This window comes from Oncorhynchus mykiss, chromosome 14 (genome assembly GCF_013265735.2).
Source record: "Oncorhynchus mykiss isolate Arlee chromosome 14, USDA_OmykA_1.1, whole genome shotgun sequence".
NCBI classification, from domain to species: Eukaryota; Metazoa; Chordata; class Actinopteri; order Salmoniformes; family Salmonidae; genus Oncorhynchus; species Oncorhynchus mykiss.
This window is the reverse complement of record NC_048578.1, coordinates 35,633,566-35,659,425: the sequence shown is the minus strand read 5'-3', so window position 1 is coordinate 35,659,425 and position 25,860 is coordinate 35,633,566. Positions and strand designations below refer to the sequence as shown.

Sequence of the window (25,860 nt, the reverse complement as noted above, 5' to 3'; positions counted from 1 at the left end):
GTAGGCAAACAATAACATCCATCCACAGACCGCATGCCCCGTTTACGTGTTGAGCATACTTGCTGTGGAAGTAGCTATATATGCTTTCATATAGACTAATACAAAATAAACATTTATTGAAACAAAAACATTTCATTTGCATAAATTGTTTTTCACTCTAATTATGGAAAATGTACACAAAAAACAACAACTATTAAATGTAACGTTTGAATGATTGTGTTGGCGAAGTAGCATAATCTGCAACAGAATAGATTATGTGGGAGAAGGAGAATCACCAAAAACAGAATTAAACACCTATTTATTTATAACACAGTAGTGATGAAGGACACACTACCTTGTTGTATCATAAAATAAGGCAATCTGACTAATTGGCCAATCAAAGTCAACGAATGATGTGCACCAATCAACACTTGACCTGAAAAAATAAATAAAACACGATCTAGAGTTTATTCTAACATAATTGTTCTCCAGACATGTTGCATGGAAGATGTCATTCATTTTAAGGTTAGGGGCATTGTCCTGCCTGATTTTTTGGAAGGGTATGGAAGCTGTGGTTTTTCCCAGGAGAATATTAAACGTATTTAGTTTCTTTAGAAATGAACACAGTGGGAATAAAACGGAACCGAACTGTCCAAGAAACCGTGAATCCGTAGTTACAACAAATACATTTGTTTCCATCACGGTTGTAAAAGCAAAAGGGAACGTTATTTTATTTTTCTCTCTTTCTGGCTAATGCCTTTAAAAAGATGAAGGGGATCTTTGAGATGTGGAGAGTAGTGTCTGGGTACAATTGAAGCACTGGAGTAAGGAATGAATTACCATTGAAAAAAGTAATGGCCCTATTCTGCCCTGCGTGAGTTTTTAACAAGGAGAAAAAAAGCTCTGCTGGCCTGGGCTGCTGCCTGAACGCCAAGGGAAGGGATTCAACAGCGGATTAACATCTGAAAACTCCGTTCAGACTTTCTGACTCAAAGATCTTTTAGCAGACACTAATCGCGTTAATACCCGGGGATTAATGCTTTTGCAAAAATACTACATTTAATTTTAATTCAGGTTGTATAAATAGATATAAAATAAATGGAGGAATATTCCGCTAGAGAATAGAGAGAGTCTATCCCCCCACACTTCATTTGCTCTAGTGTCAATAGAGGTATTATGACCTCACCAGCATAACACCTTGCACAAGGCATTTACTTATTCCTAACTACGAGTTCAGCACCTGCCGTGCAAACGTGATATTACAGCCTGCTATTTAAATAAATCAACTTTGATTCAACATAATTAATGCTATAATATTTCAAATCAAATCGAATAATACAACAAATTGATCACAGCGGTGGTCTAATAATACAATTGAATTGATTTTATTTTCTCAATTGAATCACTTTTTCGTTGTCATTTGTTTCGGCTTGAGACCCTACTTTGGTTAATTCGGTTGTTTTATTTTCTCACGTGTTTCTGCTATTGAAATGTAATCACATCTCGTGCACTTGTGGCTAATCCTGTCACAGCATCACCCAGGCAACCTCTCTCAAGTGTGGGCAGAAAACTCTGCTTTCTCTACACCCCCGGCCGATTTGTCCTAACCGCAATACAAGCCTGGTCTCCATGCAGGCTCACGCTTCTAGTGCAAACCAACTAAGTCATATTGTAAAAATGTTATATTTTATCACTTTATAAGAGCAATAACGTATGACCACCTACTAATGTCCCAACTAAAACCAGAATACTCCTTCAAGCTGCTCCTCCTCTTTGATGTTATTACTGACAGTTTGGTGTTGTAATAATAAAATCGATCCCAATCCCTGTCGTTTGGCACTTCCGAGCAACAGGATTGGTCTGTAAGGGTTTAACATTTTATTTACCTCATAAACCAACCTCCGGCGTGTGGCAACATCATCAATAGTCAGTGTGTCACAACTTCAGCCTTCTACTAAATCGAAATAATTATCATATAGTCTGGCCTATCGAAATAAGTCAAATATATGACGTTGACGTGCACCAATTTAGTCCAGCAGATATTAAGCAGATGGGCAGGTAAATACAACGAAATGATGAGATATGGAACCGAGGAACATGCCTCGTGGATGGGCTGTTTTTTGCTCCTGCTGAGACTATTTGAATAAGAATAACGCCAATAGAGTGGCTCAGGCTGAAAAAAAGTGTGACAAAAGCCCAGAGGAGCCCGAATTTGGACGAGGGACAACGCGTATAAGGAGTGAAAAGAAGTGAGGGGAGACGCGTACAATGGAACAATTCACCTTATAATCGCTTTGATATATTATACATGGCCGAAGACTCTAAACATTGTGTAATTATTTATAAATGACTGTCCCTCTACCCTCATTATACCGCCAGCAGAAAGGCACTGCAGGTCCCTGGCCAAACTATTTCTAAATAGTGCCCCCATCCACTTTTTCAAAGGAGAGGCGAGATCCTGGACATGGAATAAATAGAATAATTAATGGATATTGGTATGCCTGTCTCATAAAGATGTCTTTAAAAACCCTTTAAAAAATTGCCCTTTGCATGCGCTAGACGTTTTTACTGCTGTGCCCTTCATGTTTTGAATGTTAATTAGCCATGGTTTGACTGTGGATTTGCGGAGAAAGTTGTGAAGATGAAGTAACCTGTCCTGCTTTAGATGCTAGATAGGCTAGATAGCCTATAGCTATAAAATGCGAATGCTTATGCATGCGTGCAACATTGTGCGCAATTACGCACACTAGTTCAAATATGTTGGAGTGGTGGATTTCCTCATCTTTAATCAGAGTTTTTCTGTGTATAAACTTTTTGAATACACTGTCTAAATGTTTGGTATCCTTGTTATGTCTATCTAATTTTTCTACAGCAACTTTTGTGTTTTGTTCGATAACTTGGAAAACAGTCCCATTTTCCAACATTTACTAAATCTAATTTTTCATTTAATTTCGATGTATAAGAAATTGTCAATTGTTGACAAACATGGTAGTGGATATGCCTGTTGCTTTTATGTGTTCGCTTTTAGCTGATACTCATGCAGGTTTATAGGTATATAGACCGAATCTTGGACAGAAGATAGGCTCATTTATTTTTGGAGCGTGACCTTGCCTCCGGGGCTAAGCGTTCTGTCATTTGCTCCTTTTCTTCTTTCATTTAACTTTAAAGGTTTAACTTAAAGTGGGCTTGGTCTTTGGTCCAGGGATGGATAGCAACAGTAGTGCTCGCGTGGCTGGGCAGCGGTCCCCTGCTCTCATTGGACGGTCGTGATTACAGGCACGCTTCGGAGCTCGAACAAACAACAGGCATACATTATGCTAATGAGATGGCAGTGCGGCACGGGGCAGACCTGATGCACCCCATTCATCCATCCTTCACACAAATGCCAGCGCGAGAGGGGTACGACCATTGTCTGACCAGGGTATATAAGGTATCTGAGGCCAGTCGTGTGCCAGGCTCATTCGCTCACACGAGCTGATTCAAGCGCAAGAGAAAGACGCGTGCCTTGTACTCATCATACAAACTACTTTTCGGACTTTGGCTCCTTGAAAAACAACTGATACTGTACCTTCTCCAACCAGATTACTAAGGTGGGTTTCGTTCTGCTCCCAGAGTCCTTCGCCATTGCCTTGACTAGGCCTGCTTTCCAAACTTGACCATGCGCTCTTGCATTTTCAGTGTTTAACCCATTCCCTCTCCTCTTATTTCTGCAGGAAAAACATCATGTGCACCGCAATGGAGACCGTTTACTCTGACATGGACAGTTCCAGCTGCGACTACTTTACGCACGATGACGAAGACTCGTGCAGCAGCATGCACGCTTCCTCCCCGTCATCCTCGATCGGCAAGCCCGCCTCCCCTGCTAGCGACAGCCAGGGCCCGTGCGCTACTGATATGGGACAGAAGAAGAGACGCAGAGGCAGAGCGAGGAATGAAGCCACCGTGCACGTGGTCAAGAAGAACCGGCGCGTAAAGGCAAACGACCGCGAGAGAAACAGAATGCACAGCCTGAATGACGCTTTGGAGACCCTCCGGACCGTTCTACCGGCGTTCCCCGATGACAGCAAACTCACCAAGATCGAGACTCTGCGCTTCGCTCACAACTACATCTGGGCGCTCTCCGAGACCATACGCATCGCGGACATTGAACAGCGCCAAAACAAATCACGGGCTGATGCGTCTCTCTTGCTTCCCAGCCCGTGCGTGATTGACGCCCAGAGTCCGGGCAGTGACGCATGCTCCTGGAGCTCCAGCGCGTCCTCCTCTTCCTCCTCTCCGTCTTATTGCACTTCAAGCCCCAGCAGCCCAGCCACCCATGATGACTATGGATGTTTCCAGACTGATGTTCTACAGTACAGCTATCACAACTTTGTACCAGGCATGTCCTACTAACTGAACTAAAGCCTTACCACAAACTTTTGTAGACTGCGAGATTGTTACAATAGAGCGATAGCAGAATAATGACTGAATGCATTCTTCAGTTAGTCTGTTGAAAGGGGAAAAAAAGGATATGATATTATTCACTGTTTGCCTTAACCCATGTCTCTGTGGGTGTGTTTTATACAGTTTGTTTGTTTTCCTATTTTTACATGCTCTATTTTACATTCGGATTGAACATTAATTTAATTTGGTCGACTTTTCCAAGTTGAGTATGATCGTTTTGCTACACGTTTTGTATTCCTCCAAAACATTTGCACTTTTTCCAGCGCATACGACGCCTACTAGAAGTCCACTTCACAGATCTTAACCTCAACCTCTATTACAAGAGTATTATCATTAAAAAGAAGACCGATTTGCTTTTGTAGACTGAGGTGAAAAGTCAATTTTACAATTAGTAGAGCGATAATGCAGAAAAACGAGCGTGGAAATTCAGTTTCGCCGCTCTGACAATAGAGTGAAAGGCCGTCAGAAGACAAGGAGCTGGCTTCATATATTATGGAGATTGACCCCCTGAAAACTGCAATCCTGTTCAATAGAAAGACTCAATCCCAAGAAGAGGCTAGAGAGGACCCTTCTACGATGTTTTTTTTATTTTATTTATTCAAGTTTCGCCTGTCATAATGTATTTTGTATATAAATAGATTTCTATTCTATTTACATGAAAAGTGTGTGAATCATTTTTCTACAAATAAAAATATAACTTTAAAAAAATATATGTTTCTCAGTTTTTGGACTCTTCGAATGTTTTAGTTGCTGAGAGTTGAGCACTCAAAGCGTGCTGATTATCACACTGATAAAGCGCATTGCAAGCCCCATGAACACAACAATCATTGTCTTAATAAGACAAATAATAACAGGGGCAGTTAGTGTCCTCGCGTGGCCTGTTCATGAAACAAAAGGGTGTGATTAATAAGATAACGGTTTTAGAGAGAGAGAGCACAGCAGGTGCATCCATCAGTTGAGGTTTTATTGCAGCTCATCACCCATGACCATCAGCACTGTTGAATACATCATCTTTGGGGACTTTCAACAGACAAAATAGGAAAATATGAGATTGTTAATGTGACCAAAAAAATCGGATAAATAATTTCAGATTTTTTTGGCCACATTAACAATCTCAGAATTTCCTATTTTGTCTGTATATATATTGTAGAAAGCAGATTAAAATAAATATTCAACTTGTTACACTATTTACACTGATAAATTGCATTTCATCCCGTTAGGAAAATGTATTGAGGCCTTTGTATGAGTGGGACCAGTTTATAACATTTTATTTTGAAAGTTTCTATAGAACTGTCTTCTCTCAACCCAGATATGCATTTAAAGAGATTTTCCTTAGAGTTTTTTGTTGTTGTTGTGATCATCCATCCCGCCCGGGATGATTTTATTTCTAAAGGGATTCAGGTTGAATTCTCCAGTTGGGGTTTCGGCGGCGTGAGGTCCTGCCAAGGCTCTTGTATCTGCACGTGTCGGGGATAGACGAGGATAATAGGAGAGCTGCGATCCCCAGGGGGACAAGCACATGCCAACTTACACGAAGAAAAAAAGAAAAGGAAAAATAGAAAGAAACCTGCCAAGGACCAAATACAATCATCTAGCTATTCAGGTCTTCTTATGGAGTAGTTATCCAATTTACTTATTTCACCCAGACACTGTAGGCGTCACATTTCTACCACTAACTTGAATTTAATTCAACCGTTTAAAAACATTGTTTTTAAATAAACATCTTGTGGCCAAGGTATTTTCTGTAGATTCGTGTCTAGTTAGTTGGACTACTGTATGTAATACAATGCCACCTGTTTCTCGGTTGTGTTCTATAATAATGGGTTAATGCGTTGCATCAGTGGTGACGTGTTATTGTGTAGACTCTATATGAATATGGCGCTTTGTTCATATGCACGAGGCCATAAGCAATAGGACGACCGGGATTAACCGATGCAGAGGTCGTGCACCTGCCAGCTAATTGCCACCAGTCAGCCCCATGCAGTTCAAAAGACGTTTGAATTGGATTGGTAGGCTATTGTAATTATCATTATCAAACCAAAAAAACAACTTAGTATGCACTGGTATTACTATTTATCCATATACAATATTAGTTGTTTACCTGAATATGGTGTTACATAATGTGAAAGATAGAGAAGGGGGATTCATGTCTGAATTATTTCCATTCTGGTTTTCAGCTCATCCCAGATAGATTGAGTAGAAAATGGTCACCTTTGAACATTCTTCTTCTTCTTATTCCCTCCCTCCCTCCCTGCCTGTTTGGCTGGCTTCATGAACGCCACGATTCTTCTTTCAGAAGCACAAAAGGCCACATTTCACCAGGGTCAGGCAGGGAAACCCCTAACCAGACCCACAACCTAACCTCCCAACGAGACAGAATTCTCTGGTCTACAAGCTCCGTCAAACATCTTCACTTTCTAGATCTTCAGCCATCACACATCTTAACATTCTAGATCTTCAGCCATCACACATCTTAACATTCTAGAACTTCAGCCATCACACATCTTAACATTCTAGATCTTCAGCCATCACACATCTTAACATTCTAGATCTTCAGCCATCACACATCTTAACATTCTAGATCTTCAGTCATCACACATCTTAACATTCTAGATCTTCAGCCATCACACATCTTAACATTCTATCTCTTCAGCCATCACACATCTTAACATTCTATATCTTCAGCCATCACACATCTTAACATTCTAGATCTTCAGCCATCACACATCTTAACATTCTAGATATTCAGCCATCACACATCTTAACATTCTAGCTCTTCAGCCATCACATATCTTAACATTCTATATCTTCAGCCATCACACATCTTAACATTCTATATCTTCAGCCATCACACATCTTAACATTCTAGCTCTTCAGCCATCACACATCTTAACATTCTAGATCTTCAGCCATCACACATCTTAACATTCTATCTCTTCAGCCATCACACATCTTAACATTCTAGATCTTCAGCCATCACACATCTTAACATTCTAGATCTTCAGCCATCACACATCTTAACATTCTATCTCTTCAGCCATCACACATCTTAACATTGCAGCTCTTCAGCCATCTCACGTCTTAACATTCTATCTCTTCAGGCATCACACATCTTAACATTCTAGATCTTCAGCCATCACACATCTTAACATTCTATCTCTTCAGGCATCACACATCTTAACATTCTATCTCTTCAGCCATCGCACATCTTAACATTCTAGATCTTCAGCCATCACACATCTTAACATTCTAGATCTTCAGCCATCACACATCTTAACATTCTAGATCTTCAGGCATCACACATCTTAACATTCTAGATCTTCAGCCATCACACATCTTAACATTCTATCTCTTCAGGCATCACACATCTTAACATTCTATCTCTTCAGCCATCACACATCTTAACATTCTAGATCTTCAGCCATCACACATCTTAACATTCAAGATCTTCAGCCATCACACATCTTAACATTCTAGATCTTCAGCCATCACACATCTTAACATTCTAGATCTTCAGCCATCCTGGTTGTCTTAGTAGAATAGAAAAGAAGAGATATGTCCTGCAGCACCAAACCTTTTCACAGTACGTATGTTTTTTTCTGTCTGCTACGTTGGTCTCGCTTACTCAACTTCTAAGACACAACTGCAATCTTATTTTCTGAAATGATTTGATATTTCAACCGTGTTAGATGGTTTGTCTTGAACTATTGAACGGACCATGTTGTAAAGAACGCTTTTATACATGTTTGGAGACAACAGAGGGACATTTCTGGATAATTTTAGGTCTACCTCTATTTCATACATCATTTAACAACAGCCATTACATATTGATTGTGTCAAGATGGTAGTAGCAGCAGGTTGCCAACCCCCAAGGCTCGTATTTGCCCAGGAAAGGGCCTCTGGCTCAGAGCATTAAGGACTGTCACCCCAGGGAGGAGTGGAGAAATGGGCTCACTTGGGGCAGACAGTGAGAGATGAATGAGCGTCAACTGGAACATTTAAACTGGACACCTAGTGAGTCACAATGTAGCGGTGAACAATAACATCCAGGTCATGATAAACAGATGAGAAGGATAGCATGATATTTACATTCACAATTATGCAATTAAATCCAATATAAGAGGAATAAAGAGTGATTATTGTGTACTCAGGACTACAATGGAGTACTCATATCTTTTTTTGTATACAATATATCCAGGGAGCACAGAAGCAGTTGAAAAGGTCTGATCAAATACATAAATTCACTCTAATCAGGTTTAATTAAAATATACCTTTGGATACACCTATCCAGATAATATGCCCAACCCTCCTCCCCTGATTGGTTGTTTTGGGTTGTCACCTCTCTTTGAAGATCATGTGAGTTTAAGTCTATCAGTAGTCTCATCCCAAACACAGGGATTAGCTAAAGCTTGCTAACAACAACACCCTCCACCTGCCCTCTACTACTCATGCAGATACCCCTGTCTGTCTCAACCCACACCACCTCAAGGTCAGGGAGGGGAATGATCCCCAGGTTGCAAGCCTCCCCTAAGGACTCATCAGGACCCATCAGACAGACTCTAACCCCTCACACCTTGTCAGTCTGTCATCACCAGGATGGTTCCTGAAGATCTGAGGTTAGCTGGCAGCTTGGCTGGATGATTAGGAGGGTTAATGACTTGTTGGTAAAATAGAGGCTTATTTTCTGTCTAATTGGTGTTGTCACCAGGTCTAAGTATCACAAACTCCTTCTTAGCACCTAGTTGTCTTGACAGCATGCGATACTTAGCCAACACGTTGACAGTATAAATAAATCGTTATGGAGTCGTTAAGATAAGAACTAATACATACAGTATGTCCCAATCAAATGATAAATAACAGTACTAGTACTCGCACATTAAACTATTCCAGATTTACAGTATACTATGCTCTTATTACGGAGTCGAGAAGTACTCTAATGAAGACTACAGTCAGAAGAGCGGCTCCTATCAAGACATTAGTCTGATTAAAAAGTGCTGGTATTCAACAGAGTAGCATTTTACATTTTTTATTTTATTTATTTAACCTTTATTTAACTAGGCAAGTCAGTTAAGAACAAATTATTATTTACAATGACAGCCTAGGAACAGTCTTATCAAGACATTAGTCTGATTTAAAAAGTGCCGGTCTTCATCAGAATAGTATTGATCTCATTGTAAATTCCTTAACATTGTTCTCAACTTAAAGCCCATTTTATGTGCTTTGTCTGATGAAACCAAATTTCACTGCCAGCTTTACGAAGGGGTGAAATCCTTTTGTCTTCCCACTGTATCAGTTCTTCAACCACACAGTGTGAGGGTGAGAGAGAGAGAGGAATTTGTCAACAGAAGCTTAAAGTTAGTTCCCTCTGGCCTCTGAGTGAAAAGGTAAGATAACTAGCTTTCTGTCACATGAGCATTATGCCACAGACTCTGCTCTGAGCTACTGTTATTGACTGTGTTCCTCCAAGCACTCTGACTAGCTGTTCTTAGACCTCTCACTGTTTACGGCAGGGGATATAGGTCAATGACTGTTTTATACCAGTTGAGGTGGAGATAAAGACTAGCAGTTAAGTTGATGGAGGGCACTGTTACACTGAGTTATAATGCCATAATATTGGTTATAACATGAACTCTCCATAAGGATGTTATAATGCCATGACATTGGTTATAACATGAACTTTCCATAAGGATGTTATAATGCCATAGCATTGGTTATAACATGAACTCTTCATAAGGATGTTATAATGCCATAACATTGGTTATAACATGAACTCTTCATAAGGATGTTATAATGCCATAACATTGGTTATAACATGAACTCTTCATAAGGATGTTATAATGCCATAACATTCTTCATAAGGCCGCTTTGTGAAATGAGCAGACAGGATAACTGAGCTCACTGACTAGATATCAATAGGCTTTTATTTGACATGCTTGTGAAGTGTAATATTGATCAGTTGTATCTTCATAATGCAGAAACTGTATGGTCTAATAAAATAACTCTATTCCTCAGAAAATCATTTTTAAGAAGACAGCTACTCTATTTGGTATTTTTGTGGGATACCATAAACACCTTCATTGCTTGTCCCTGTAGTTACACTGATGTCCTGGTCATTTGAGATGGAACACATACAGCTGTAGTGAAAGACACACTGTGAGTGCAGATGTTCACCATGCTAGATAAGGCATATGCCACCCATAACCTGAGGTAGAGAAAGGCCAACCTCATTTAGGGGGAGAATGTTCACTTTAGAACTGGGAGAAAACAATGACAAAGAGGGTCCTAGCCCCAGGCCCTGACTGTTCCAACTGACTGTTCTCAGTATGGGAACATGTCTTGTCTTCATTTGAAACATAAGCTCCCAAACACACACCTACAGCCATATGCCCCTCCCATTAAACACACACATACAGCCATATGCCCCTCCCACTAAACACACATCTACAGCCATATGCCCCTTCCACTAAACACACACCTACAGCCATATGCCCCTCCCACTAAACACACACCTACAGCCATATGCCCCTCCCACTAAACACACACCTACAGCCGTATGCCCCTCCCACTAAACACACACCTACAGCCATATGCCCCTTCCACTAAACACACACCTACAGCCATATGCCCCTCCCACTAAACACACACCTACAGCCATATGCCCCTCCCACTAAACACACACCTACAGCCATATGCCCCTTCCACTAAACACACACCTACAGCCATATGCCCCTCCCACTAAACACACACCTACAGCCATATGCCCCTCCCACTAAACACACACCTACAGCCATATGCCCCTTCCACTAAACACACACATACAGCCATATGCCCCTCCCATTAAACACACACCTACAGCCATATGCCCCTCCCATTAAACACACACATACAGCCATATGCCCCTCCCACTAAACACACACCTACAGCCATATGCCCCTTCCACTAAACACACACCTACAGCCATATGCCCCTCCCATTAAACACACACATACAGCCATATGCCCCACCCACTAAACACACACCTACAGTCATATGCCCCTTCCACTAAACACACACCTACAGCCATATGCCCCTCCCATTAAACACACACATACAGCCATATGCCCCTCCCACTAAACACACACCTACAGTCATATGCCCCTTCCACTAAACACACACCTACAGCCATATGCCCCACCCACTAAACACACATCTACAGCCATATGCCCCTTCCACTAAACACACACCTACAGCCATATGCCCCACCCACTAAACACACATCTACAGCCATATGCCCCTCCCACTAAACACACATCTACAGCCATATGCCCCTCCCACTAAACACACAATCACAGCACTCACACACGTGTTTGCATACAGACGAATACACACATAGCTGCGTTTTTAATACGCTCATTTTCTTTCTTTTTCATATGTCTTTTCACTTTTCGTTTAAAATAGCTGAGAAAATGAATTGCCTTTTCAGTCACAGAAATGTAGTACTGTCATATAATGTAGTACTGTCATATAATGTAGTACTGTCATGTAATGTAGTACTGTCATATAATGTAGTACTGTCATGTAATGTAGTACTGTCATATAATGTAGTACTGTAATGTAATGTAGTACTGTCATATAATGTAGTACTGTCATATAATGTAGTACTGTCATATAATGTAGTACTGTCATGTAATGTAGTACTGTCATATAATGTAGTACTGTCATGTAATGTAGTACTGTCATATAATGTAGTACTGTCATGTAATGTAGTACTGTCATATAATGTAGTACTGTAATGTAATGTAGTACTGTCATGTAATGTAGTACTGTCATGTAATGTAGTACTGTCATATAATGTAGTACTGTAATGTAATGTAGTACTGTCATGTAATGTAGTACTGTCATGTAATGTAGTACTGTCATATAATGTAGTACTGTAATGTAATGTAGTACTGTCATATAATGTAGTACTGTAATGTAATGTAGTACTGTCATATAATGTAGTACTGTCATGTAATGTAGTACTGTCATATAATGTAGTACTGTCATATAATGTAGTACTGTCATATAATGTAGTACTGTCATGTAATGTAGTACTGTCATGTAATGTAGTACTGTCATATAATGTAGTACTGTAATGTAATGTAGTACTGTCATATAATGTAGTACTGTCATGTAATGTAGTACTGTCATATAATGTAGTACTGTCATATAATGTAGTACTGTCATATAATGTAGTACTGTCATGTAATGTAGTACTGTCATGTAATGTAGTACTGTCATATAATGTAGTACTGTCATGTAATGTAGTACTGTCATGTAATGTAGTACTGTCATGTAATGTAGTACTGTCATGTAATGTAGTACTGTCATGTAATGTAGTACTGTCATATAATGTAGTACTGTCATGTAATGTAGTACTGTCATGTAATGTAGTACTGTCATGTAATGTAGTACTGTCATGTAATGTAGTACTGTCATATAATGTAGTACTGTCATATAATGTAGTACTGTCATGTAATGTAGTACTGTCATGTAATGTAGTACTGTCATGTAATGTAGTACTGTCATGTAATGTAGTACTGTCATATAATGTAGTACTGTAATGTAATGTAGTACTGTCATGTAATGTAGTACTGTAATGTAATGTATTACTGTCATATAATGTAGTACTGTCATGTAATGTATTACTGTCATATAATGTAGTACTGTCATGTAATGTAGTACTGTCATATAATGTAGTACTGTCATGTAATGTAGTACTGTCATGTAATGTAGTACTGTCATATAATGTAGTACTGTCATGTAATGTAGTACTGTCATGTAATGTAGTACTGTCATATAATGTAGTACTGTCATGTAATGTAGTACTGTCATGTAATGTAGTACTGTAATGTAATGTAGTACTGTCATGTAATGTAGTACTGTCATATAATGTAGAACTGTCATATAATGTAGTACTGTCATGTAATGTAGTACTGTCATGTAATGTAGTACTGTCATATAATGTAGTACTGTCATGTAATGTAGTACTGTCATGTAATGTAGTACTGTCATATAATGTAGTACTGTCATGTAATGTAGTACTGTCATGTAATGTAGTACTGTCATGTAATGTAGTACTGTCATGTAATGTAGTACTGTCATGTAATGTAGTACTGTCATGTAATGTAGTACTGTCATGTAATGTAGTACTGTCATGTAATGTAGTACTGTCATGTAATGTAGTACTGTAATGTAATGTAGTACTGTCATGTAATGTAGTACTGTCATGTAATGTAGTACTGTCATGTAATGTAGTACTGTCATGTAATGTAGTACTGTCATATAATGTAGTACTGTCATGTAATGTAGTACTGTCATGTAATGTAGTACTGTCATGTAATGTAGTACTGTCATATAATGTAGTACTGTCATATAATGTAGTACTGTCATGTAATGTAGTACTGTCATATAATGTAGTACTGTCATGTAATGTATTACTGTCATGTAATGTAGTACTGTCATATAATGTAGTACTGTCATGTAATGTAGTACTGTCATGTAATGTAGTACTGTCATATAATGTAGTACTGTCATGTAATGTAGTACTGTCATGTAATGTAGTACTGTCATGTAATGTAGTACTGTCATGTAATGTAGTACTGTCATGTAATGTAGTACTGTAATGTAATGTAGTACTGTCATGTAATGTAGTACTGTCATGTAATGTAGTACTGTCATGTAATGTAGTACTGTCATGTAATGTAGTACTGTCATGTAATGTAGTACTGTCATATAATGTAGTACTGTCATGTAATGTAGTACTGTCATGTAATGTAGTACTGTCATATAATGTAGTACTGTCATGTAATGTAGTACTGTCATGTAATGTAGTACTGTCATGTAATGTAGTACTGTCATATAATGTATTACTGTCATGTAATGTAGTACTGTCATGTAATGTAGTACTGTCATGTAATGTAGTACTGTCATGTAATGTAGTACTGTCATGTAATGTAGTACTGTCATATAATGTAGTACTGTAATGTAATGTAGTACTGTCATGTAATGTAGTACTGTAATGTAATGTATTACTGTCATATAATGTAGTACTGTCATGTAATGTAGTACTGTCATGTAATGTAGTACTGTCATGTAATGTAGTACTGTCATGTAATGTAGTACTGTCATGTAATGTAGTACTGTCATGTAATGTAGTACTGTAATGTAATGTAGTACTGTCATGTAATGTAGTACTGTAATGTAATGTAGTACTGTAATGTAATGTAGTACTGTCATGTAATGTAGTACTGTAATGTAATGTAGTACTGTAATGTAATGTAGTACTGTCATGTAATGTAGTACTGTCATGTAATGTAGTACTGTCATGTAATGTAGTACTGTCATGTAATGTAGTACTGTCATGTAATGTAGTACTGTCATGTAATGTAGTACTGTAATGTAATGTAGTACTGTCATGTAATGTAGTACTGTCATGTAATGTAGTACTGTCATGTAATGTAGTACTGTCATATAATGTAGTACTGTCATATAATGTAGTACTGTCATGTAATGTAGTACTGTAATGTAATGTATTACTGTCATATAATGTAGTACTGTCATGTAATGTAGTACTGTCATATAATGTAGTACTGTCATATAATGTAGTACTGTCATGTAATGTAGTACTGTCATGTAATGTAGTACTGTAATGTAATGTAGTACTGTCATGTAATGTAGTACTGTAATGTAATGTAGTACTGTCATGTAATGTAGTACTGTAATGTAATGTAGTACTGTAATGTAATGTAGTACTGTCATGTAATGTAGTACTGTTATGTAATGTAGTACTGTCATGTAATGTAGTACTGTCATGTAATGTAGTACTGTCATGTAATGTAGTACTGTCATGTAATGTAGTACTGTAATGTAATGTAGTACTGTCATGTAATGTAGTACTGTCATGTAATGTAGTACTGTCATGTAATGTAGTACTGTAATGTAATGTAGTACTGTCATATAATGTAGTACTGTCATATAATGTAGTACTGTAATGTAATGTAGTACTGTAATGTAATGTAGTACTGTCATATAATGTAGTACTGTCATATAATGTAGTACTGTCATGTAATGTAGTACTGTCATGTAATGTAGTACTGTCATATAATGTAGTACTGTCATGTAATGTAGTACTGTCATGTAATGTAGTACTGTCATATAATGTAGTACTGTCATGTAATGTAGTACTGTCATATAATGTAGTACTGTCATGTAATGTAGTACTGTCATATAATGTAGTACTGTCATATAATGTAGTACTGTCATGTAATGTAGTACTGTCATGTAATGTAGTACTGTCATATAATGTAGTACTGTCATATAATGTAGTACTGTCATGTAATGTAGTACTGTAATGTAATGTAGTACTGTCATGTAATGTAGTACTGTCATATAATGTAGTACTGTCATGTAATGTAGTACTGTCATGTAATGTAGTACTGTAATGTAATGTAGTACTGTCATGTAATGTAGTACTGTCATATAATGTAGTACTGTAATGTAATGTAGTACTGTCATATAATGTAGTACTGTCATGTAATGTAGTACTGTAATGTAATGTAGTACTGTCATGTAATGTAGTACTGTCATATAATGTAGTACTGTAATGTAATGTAGTACTGTCATATAATGTAGTACTGTCATGTAATGTAGTACTGTAATGTAATGTAGTACTGTCATGTAATGTAGTACTGTCATGTAATGTAGTACTGTAATGTAATGTAGTACTGTCATATAATGTAGTACTGTCATGTAATGTAGTACTGTCATATAATGTAGTACTGTCATGTAATGTAGTACTGTAATGTAATGTAGTACTGTAATGTAATGTAGTACTGTCATATAATGTAGTACTGTCATGTAATGTAGTACTGTAATGTAATGTAGTACTGTCATATAATGTAGTACTGTCATGTAATGTAGTACTGTCATATAATGTAGTACTGTCATGTAATGTAGTACTGTCATGTAATGTAGTACTGTCATGTAATGTAGTACTGTCATGTAATGTAGTACTGTCATGTAATGTAGTACTGTAATGTAATGTAGTACTGTCATGTAATGTAGTACTGTCATATAATGTAGTACTGTCATATAATTGTTACAAAATACGCTTCAAAGTAATTGAAATCAAATCAATGAAGATCTTGTTAATTTGTTATTGTGCTCAGGAATAATACAGAATTCAAATTGTTAGGGAACGGATGTCACACACACTTGAAGGTAAGTGGTTAGCATTGAAGGTAAGTGTGTGTCAGGCCAGGTAACAAGTGCTCTTGACCATGATAAGTGCTGCCTAATTAGTCTGGAGTGGCTGGAGCGAGACAGAGAGAGATAGTGTGTGTGAGAGAGAGAGAGAGAGAGAGACAGAGAGAGAGAGAGACAGAGAGAGAGAGCGAGAGAGTGTGTGTGTGTGTGTGTGTGTGAGAGAGAGAGAGAGACAGAGACAGAGACAGAGATAGTGTGTGTGAGAGAGAGAGAGAGAGAGAGAGAGAGAGAGAGAGAAAGAGAGAGCGAGACAGAGACAGAGATAGTGTGTGAGAGAGAGAGAGAGAGAGAGAGAAAGAGAGAGAGAGAGACAGAGAGAGAGAGACAGAGAGAGAGAGGGAGAGAGAGAGAGAGACAGGGAGATAGAGCGAGAGAGAGACAGAGAGAAGGAGAAGGAGTGGCAAGACGATAGAGGGGTGGAGGTACACCTACCTGAATGGATACGCACTGTCACCTATGCCTGCAGAGCGAGTGAACGACCCCACCCCACCCTGCCTCCACCTCCCTTAAACACGGCTTTTCTCTGCAGGCAAACGGGGGGCGACCAGGTGTCCACAGAGGCAGAACAGAGCCACAGGAAAGTGTCAATCAAGAGGTTAGCCATCCAGCTAGCTGCCCATATTCAGTTTTATTCCTCTCCAAAATAGAGGTCTGTCTAACCTAACCCCCTGCCCTTCCCTTCCCCACCCTGAGAAGAGAGGAGGTCCTCAGAGACCAAAGAGATAAACATCAGAGAAACCAGATCTCCATCCCAGTACTCAGGATAAACAGATGGGATGTTTCTTCTCAAATCACGAGAAGATAACCTCTTCCCCTCTCCTCCCATCTTTTACTGCCAGCGCTTGCACCTGTACCCACGCCTCAAGCGCCAGATTGTAGAAGATCATTATAGTTGCACTACGCCGATTCAATCTCTATATTTGTTTAATCATTTATTAATTCCACTGTGGATGCTAGAATTGATTATACACCAGGAAAAGAGGTGTTCTGAATATACAAACCTCATTCTTTGCTAGTGAACATACTGTATTTTATAATGCATTTGTAGAAATGTATTTACAAATGTAAAATGTATTGGCTTTCTTTCAAGTCAAAGTGAGAATAGGAGGGAAAAATAACACTGGTGGCCTGTGACTTGAGGTGGACTGTGGTCTGAGGTGGCGAGTGACCTGAGGTGGACTGTGACCTGAGGTGGCCAGTTACGTGAGGTGGCCTGAGATCCGAGGTGGCCAGTGACCTGAGGCGGCCTGTGACCTGAGGTGGACTGTGGTCTGAGGTGGACTGTGGTCTGAGGTGGCGAGTGACCTAAGGTGGCATGTTGCCTGAGGTGGCCAGTGACCTGAGGTGGCCTGTGGTCTGAAGTGAACTGTGACCTGAGGTGAACTGTGACCTGAGGTGGACTGTGACCTGAGGTAGCGGTATATAGTTCCTGAAGCCCTAGGAAGATCCATCTATTTCTATTGTGTGTTTTACTGTCTGGGCTGGGGCCATTACTGAGGTCAGGCTGTGAAGTTTTTATGAGAACTTAATCAGGACTGAGGAAGGCAGGCCCCCCTCCTTGTCTTCAACAATTACCATGAAATTCTAAATGTCCACACGGCCCACAGAAACCCCACGTTTCACAAGTGTCAAGCAGAGGGCGAGGACTCTGGCTGTGTGTGCCCCCACCCCTCTCCTTCCCCCTTACATTTCTCTCCTACCAACTAGGACACCACTACAGCGTAGGGATATTTAGGGTGCTGCGTTCAGTGGGGCTGAGCTGAACTAGGACACCACTACAGCATAGGGATATTTAGGGTGCTGTGTTCAGTGGGGCTGAGCTGAACTAGGACACCACTACAGCATAGGGATATTTAGGGTGCTGCGTTCAGTTGGGCTGCAGCTGAACTAGGACACCACTACAGCGTAGGGATATTTAGGGTGCTGTGTTCAGTGGGGCTGCAGCTGAACTAGGACACCACTACAGCGTAGGGATATTTAGGGTGCTGCGTTCAGTGGGGCTGCAGCTGAACTAGGACACCACTACAGCGTAGGGATATTTAGGGTGCTGCGTTCAGTGGGGCTGCAGCTGAACTAGGACACCACTACAGCGTAGGGATATTTAGGGTGCTGCGTTCAGTGGGGCTGCAGCTGAACTAGGACACCACTACAGCGTAGGGATATTTAGGGTGCTGCGTTCAGTGGGGCTGAGCTGAACTAGGACACCACTACAGCGTAGGGATATTTAGGGTGCTGCGTTCAGTGGGGCTGAGCTGAACTAGGACACCACTACAGCGTAGGGATATTTAGGGTGCTGCGTTCAGTGGGGCTGCAGCTGAACCCCTGACCTCTGTAGTTTGAAGAGAAGAGGCAATTTCCAGGGCAATAAACAGTACCATGGCAACAGCTACTGCAATAGCCACCTTTCTAGAATGCTACTTTTATGTCTCCTGTGTTGTGCATTGACGTTGACTATCCATCCATAATCAGTGGGCTATTTAAATGTATTTAGTCTTTAGATGTAGCGTTTGTCAATATCCTGTTCGTAAAATAACAAGTTAAGTGAAAAAGAGAGTTAATCTACAGCTCATGTTGACTTTCTGGAATTATTTGAGAGAAAATTTAAATTAAAAAAAAAAACGAAATAAAAAAAAAATATCATATTTTCGTACGCTTCGAAGAGTACAATTTTTAAAGGTGCAATGTTGCATAAAAATAATTTCAGCAGCATTGCAGTACAATAAACGTTTCCTATTTTTTGTAACAGTTGTCACTTTCTACAGTCGCTGGCTCCCTGTTGCTGGTTGAATGAGGAGGCCCGTTTTCCAGCTCATACAATACAGCTGAATCCTCCATTCATTTGGATCTCTCTTTTAGTTTGTTTTTTTTGAAAAGTTTAAATTCACCATGAAGACAAGTATAAATCAGACATGTAAGTTGGGTCTACTGCACGGTGGGGCCAAACAATGCTGCTGGATGAAGAGGAAAAGAAGGCTAACGCCATAATGTAAAATAGTTAAAAGCTTATTAGAGCCATTGAAGGGCGGCCTGATTTCCACTTTGTTTCGGAACACCCTGAGCTCGGCCTTTCAAGTGATTGTGAAGGGGGCAATTCAAATCTCTTTGGGCCCATATGAATGAAGGCCTCTTAAAGCTCTTTTATAAGCCAGCAAATTCCCCACAGGCGTATGCCCTTTAGGTCCATTACTGATTTACCCAGAGCATTCATCTCAGGCCTTCTGCTTCTCACAGACCCATTGTTCTCCCCTCGCCACCCCAGCACCTGACAACTCTAGAACCAGGCTTCTCAACTGCTACTTAAAACGTACAGGCCCAAAATAATTGTACAATTTTGCTATATATATTTTTTCACCTTCTCTCTTATCTTTATTTAATTTTTTTGCATGAAAAAACTGAATACAAAAAAATAAATGGATCAATTTTCTTCCTCCTCACCAATGGGGTAGACAGAGATAACATAGTGGTCGGTAATGTTAACACTGAGGTCTGAATGAGACGGAGGCGGATCCGGCCCTCTTCTCTCTCTCTCTCTCTCTCTCTCTCTCTCTCCCTCTCTCTCTCTCTCTCTCTGGGCAGAAAAGAAGTCTTGATCTTTTTTCTTTCTTGTCCTTGGGATAAAGGAGTGAAAAACTTCCAAGTGGGCCCATTCGGTCTGTACTTAGATTAATTAGGGTTTCTTCTAGAGTCTATTCAGACCATCTCTCAAACACGGCTCCAAGTTACATTATGGAAAGTTTTTCACAGTCATTTGCATTTGTTTGTGTGTCCCGGGTGAATGTTGAGGAGCACTTGGAGAGAGACAGAAAGAAATTATAACAAAGAGAGAGAAAAAAATATGCTGTTAATAGCTTTTTCACTGTTTCTACACTGTTGTCGTTGCCCATTCATGTTAACAACACTCCCCCCCCCAAAAAAAATAAGTGCTTTTGAGAAAATAAAGAAATGATGTAAAAGGAGAAGTATAAACTAGATCTGTGAATGGTTGGTTGAAATATCTAACACTCAAAGAAATGTGGGAATACGTTTCCGAATGTGTGTGTGTGTGTGTGTGTGTGTGTGTGTGTGTGTGAACTCATGCACTATAATCACATTGAACAACTAATGTTGCTAATAACGCACCTATATCGCATCCAAAAAAGCTTCTGAAAAATAATTTACACAAAAAACACGTTTGGAGATTTGTCATTCAATGGCATTATATTGTCAATACAATAGTATTTATTTAGCCTCATTTTGATCTGCTAGAGGAGGGGGAATGCTCAACTATTTCACTGTGGTGTAATTCATTCAAACACCTGTGACGAAGCAGGGAAGGTATATATTTTTTTTTTGTTGCTTAATCTTGAAATACAGCTACTAAAGATATTGTCATATTGCTAATCTTTGATCATGCACTGACAACAAACAAACTATCGACCCACATGTTGGTCTTGGAGGCAGCGCAATTAATGAACTTGAATCATCGTGGAGTCCCATTCTCCATCTGAGTACATCTCGTGTCAATAGCTGAGACCGCCACCGGGCATGTGAGACAACAACGGATCAGTCACTCGTCCGAGACGAGTGAGGGGTCCCGTGCAGCGTTGCAGGCCGAGACGAGTGAGGGGTCCCGTGCAGCGTTGCAGGCCGAGACGAGTGAGGGGTCCCGTGCAGCGTTGCAGGCCGAGACGAGTGAGGGGTCCCGTGCAGTGCTGCAGGCCGAGACGAGTGAGGGATCCCGTGCAATGCTGCAGGCCGAGACGAGTGAGGGATCCCGTGCAGTGCTGCAGGCCGAGACGAGTGAGGGATCCCGTGTAGCGTTGCAGGCCGAGACGAGTGAGGGATCCCGTGCAGTGCTGCAGGCCGAGACGAGTGAGGGGTCCCGTGCAGCGTTGCAGGCCGAGACGAGTGAGGGGTCCCGTGCAGCGTTGCAGGCCGAGACGAGTGAGGGATCCCGTGCAGTGCTGCAGGCTGAAAAGAGTGAGGGATCCCGTGCAGTGCTGCAGGCCGAGAAGAGTGAGGGATCCCGTGCAGCGCTGCAGGCCGAGACGAGTGAGGGGTCCCGTGCAGTGCTGCAGGCCGAGACGAGTGAGGGGTCCCGTGCAGCGTTGCAGGCCGAGACGAGTGAGGGGTCCCGTGCAGCGTTGCAGGCCGAGAAGAGTGAGGGATCCCGTGCAGCGCTGCAGGCCGAGACAAGTGAGGGATCCCGTGCAGTGCTGCAGGCCGAGAAGAGTGAGGGATCCCGTGTAGTGCTGCAGGCCAAGACGAGTGAGGGATCCCGTGCAGCGTTGCAGGCCGAGACGAGTGACAACAGTGGTGTTGGGGTGAGACCCACACTTCCACTGTCTCTATATTAAATTATACAGTCAGCACTGTGCACATTTGGTGACATTTTGATTGAGTCCTAATCTTCAAAGATATTTCGGAATCTATAGCCATCAGTCTTGGCTGTAATACTCCTCACACCTGCCAAAGATGTTGTAAACTGACCAATTCTTCCAACTTTATTTGTCATGATCTCTTTACTGAACATAGTGGATTGGGCTTGGTGAATTTGTGGATTTGTACAGTTATTTGCATTGGCACATCTTGGATAATGTGTAGCACCTGCTTCTCACATTGTTAGCAGAAGGCAGACAGACAGACAGACATGATCCACAGGCCATCTCATTAACCTCTATAGTATGCAATAGGATTTCAACAATGAGAGAGAGAGAGAGAGAGAGAGAGAGAGAGAGAGAGAGATAGAGAGAGGGATTTTCTGATCTTTTGGTGAGAAACAGTGTTTTTAATTAGAAGTTTTCATTGAAATGGTTTGAAGTGTTTGTTGTGGAGTACAAAGCTTGATCGGTATAAAATTATCTTTGTTACGACAGTACTACTGCTCCAAGAACGGTTTCTTTACCTCAAGGATACATAGCACAAAGAGGCAAAGGGGTGAATGGAAACAGTGTATTACAGACTTGCAAAACAAGGAGGTCGTCTGTGGACATCAAATCTTCCTGGTTCCTCCAGCCCTCTCATGCGTCCAACAACATCTTCCCTGGTTCACCTTTGTACCTCGCCCTCACCCTCGACAGCTCCTTGGGGAATGGCGCTCATGTGCGTTTGAACTCTGCTTCCCTCCCTCCACAATACAGCCCACCCGAGGCCCCTCTCCATTTCCTTGCAAAGCTATGAGCACGTCCACACAGGGGTCACAAGGGGCATCCCAAAGTGGATAACAAAGCTTTGAAAAGCTTCGCCACTTGAAGATCGCCTGACGGAACCCCCTGGCCCAGTCCCCCTCCTCCTCCCCTTCCTCCCTCACAGAGAGGCTCAAAGTGTTGCCTGTCAGATTGGCCCACCCTCACTCACATCAGGTCCTGTAGCCTGGAGCTGTTTCTGTCCATGTCCAACTACCAACACAAAGAGAGCCCCTCACTGCAGAACGCTCCTAAGGCTGCACTCCGCAAGCTCCTCAATACCTAGCCCTCATAACAATAGACATGGCAATGGGTGGCTATAGTCCAAACAGTAATTGTGGATAGTGTGTCGGTCATGAAAAGTACAGTCTTCAGATTTGGTCCCTAATTCTTGGTGGTATAAGAAAATACCCCCCTATCCACCCCTCCCCTCCAGGGTCAGAGAGCGTCTCAACAACTGGCAGTAGTCACGGTTCTGTGACCTCTACTGCTGTGGTGTATCAGCTTACTCTCAGAGATTTAGCCCAAGCTTGACGACTGCAATAAACTTTTCCATTTTAGTTTAATCTTTGTGCTATCTTAAATTCTATATCTTTATTTATACCATTTTGATTGGCTCACGTTCTTCCAATTGCACAGTAATCTCATTTTGAGCATCGTGAACATTTCTAGATTTTAATTTTCAAATAATTTGTGTCATTGTGAGAAGAAAAAAAAAAATTGGGCAACCTACAACTGATACCAGTTCAACAATCTTGTTTATCTTCCATGATCTGCATCTTTTTGATACAAATGAATTCAGATCAATTCTATTTGTTTTTCCTGAAATGTCCCAGCTGATGACAAGTAGCCACGCAGACCCACCTGCAATCCAGGAGAGAACAGGCACCACTTCCCCTAATGTCACCCACTCCGTTCCCTCTTCCCCGTACTCCTATCCTAATGTCACCCACTCCGTTCCCTCTTCCCCTGTACTCCTATCCTAATGTCACCCACTCCGTTCCCTCATCCCCTGTACTCCTATCCTAATGTCACCCACTCCGTTCCCTCTTCCCCTGTACTCCTATCCTAATGTCACTCACTCCGTTCCCTCATCCCCTGTACTCCTATCCTAATGTCACCCACTCCGTTCCCTCATCCCCTGTACTCCTATCCTAATGTCACCCACTCCGTTCCCTCATCCCCTGTACTCCTATCCTAATGTCACCCACTCCGTTCCCTCATCCCCTGTACTCCTATCCTAATGTCACTCACTCCGTTCCCTCATCCCCTGTACTCCTATCCTAATGTCACCCACTCCGTTCCCTCATCCCCTGTACTCCTATCCTAATGTCACCCACTCCGTTCCCTCATCCCCTGTACTCCTATCCTAATGTCACCCACTCCGTTCCATCATCCCCTGTACTCCTATCCTAATGTCACCCACTCCGTTCCCTCATCCCCTGTACTCCTATCCTAATGTCACCCACTCCGTTCCCTCATCCCCTGTACTCCTATCCTAATGTCACCCACTCCGTTCCCTCATCCCCTGTACTCCTATCCTAATGTCACCCACTCCGTTCCCTCATCCCCTGTACTCCTATCCTAATGTCACCCACTCCGTTCCCTCATCCCCTGTACTCCTATCCTAATGTCACCCACTCCGTTCCCTCATCCCCTGTACTCCTATCCTAATGTCACCCACTCCGTTCCCTCATCCCCTGTACTCCTATCCTAATGTCACCCACTCCGTTCCCACTTCCCCCCCACCTTGGGGACTTGGAATGGGGACTTAGTATTATTACCTGTAGCGGTAACTTCTAAACCCAACTCATCTGCTCCCTCCGTCCATCTTTGGGTTTGGGGCCCCCCACTGTGCACACAGGACAGAACAAGGGTGGCTCTGAGATGGGATGGGTATGGGATGTGGGGGGCTGCAGAAGTGTGCCGCCTGGCAGCCAAAAGCCTCCCTGAAAGAGCCAAGCAGGAGATCAATGCAAGCCCCCTGAAAATCCTGTTAGCTCTCAAAAGGCACTTGTTGCCTTGGCTTAGACCTCTGGCTCTGACTAGCCTGGCCGGCCTGGCCTGCCCTGGGCTACTCTTTGTGCACCTTGTCCTTTTCATAGATTTTATCACATTAGTTCCAGGGTGAGCTGGAAATCGGCAATAATTACGAGTTCTGTGATGCTGTCAAGACGGAGGGGGACGGGGGCAAAGGGGCACGCTGCAGGGTGAGGTCGGTAGGGGGTGGGGGTGCTGCAGGGTGGGGTGGGTAGGGGGTGGGGGTGCTGCAGGGTGGGGTGGGTAGGGGTGCTGCAGGGTGGGGTGGGTAGGGGGTGGGGGTGCTGCAGGATGGGGTGGGTAGGGGGTGGGGGTGCTGCAGGGTGGGATGGGGGTGCTGCAGGGTGGGGTGGGGGTGCTGCAAGGGGGGTGGGGGTGCTGCAGGGTGGGGTGGGTAGGGGGTGCTGCAGGGTGGGGTGGGTAGGGGTGGCGGTGCTGCAGGGTGGGGTGGGTGGGGGTGCTGCAGGGTGGGGTGGGTAGGGGGTGTTGCAGGGTGGGGTGGGTAGGGGTGGCGGTGCTGCAGGGTGGGGTGGGTGGGAGTGCTGCAGGGTGGGGTGGGTAGGGGTGGCGGTGCTGCAGGGTGGGGTGGGTAGGGGTGGCGGTGCTGCAGGGTGGGGTGGGTGGGGGTGCTGCAGGGTGGGGTGGGTAGGGGTGGCGGTGCTGCAGGGTGGGGTGGGTAGGGGGTGCTGCAGGGTGGGGTGGGTAGGGGTGGCGGTGCTGCAGGGTGGGGTGGGTAGGGGGTGGCGGTGCTGCAGGGTGGGGTGGGTAGGGGTGCTGCAGGGTGGGGTGGGTAGGGGTGCTGCAGGATGGGGTGGGTAGGGGTGGCGGTGCTGCAGGGTGGGGTGGGTAGGGGTGCTGCAGGGTGGGGTGGGTAGGGGTGCTGCAGGATGGGGTGGGTAGGGGTGGCGGTGCTGCAGGGTGGGGTGGGTAGGGGTGCTGCAGGGTGGGG

General features: G+C 42.3%; 1 protein-coding gene across 1 annotated transcript; it reads left to right on the top strand.

Annotated features, from left to right (window-relative positions):
* Nucleotides 1–3,349: 3,349 nt before the first annotated feature.
* neurog1 (neurogenin 1) lies at nucleotides 3,350–5,122 on the top strand. The gene is made up of 2 exons (XM_021561829.2): nucleotides 3,350–3,569; nucleotides 3,693–5,122. The coding sequence occupies exon 2, from the start codon at nucleotides 3,703–3,705 to the stop codon at nucleotides 4,369–4,371; it is 669 nt and encodes a 222-aa protein (XP_021417504.2). The 5' UTR covers nucleotides 3,350–3,569; nucleotides 3,693–3,702; the 3' UTR covers nucleotides 4,372–5,122.
* The last annotated feature ends 20,738 nt before the right edge of the window (nucleotides 5,123–25,860 follow it).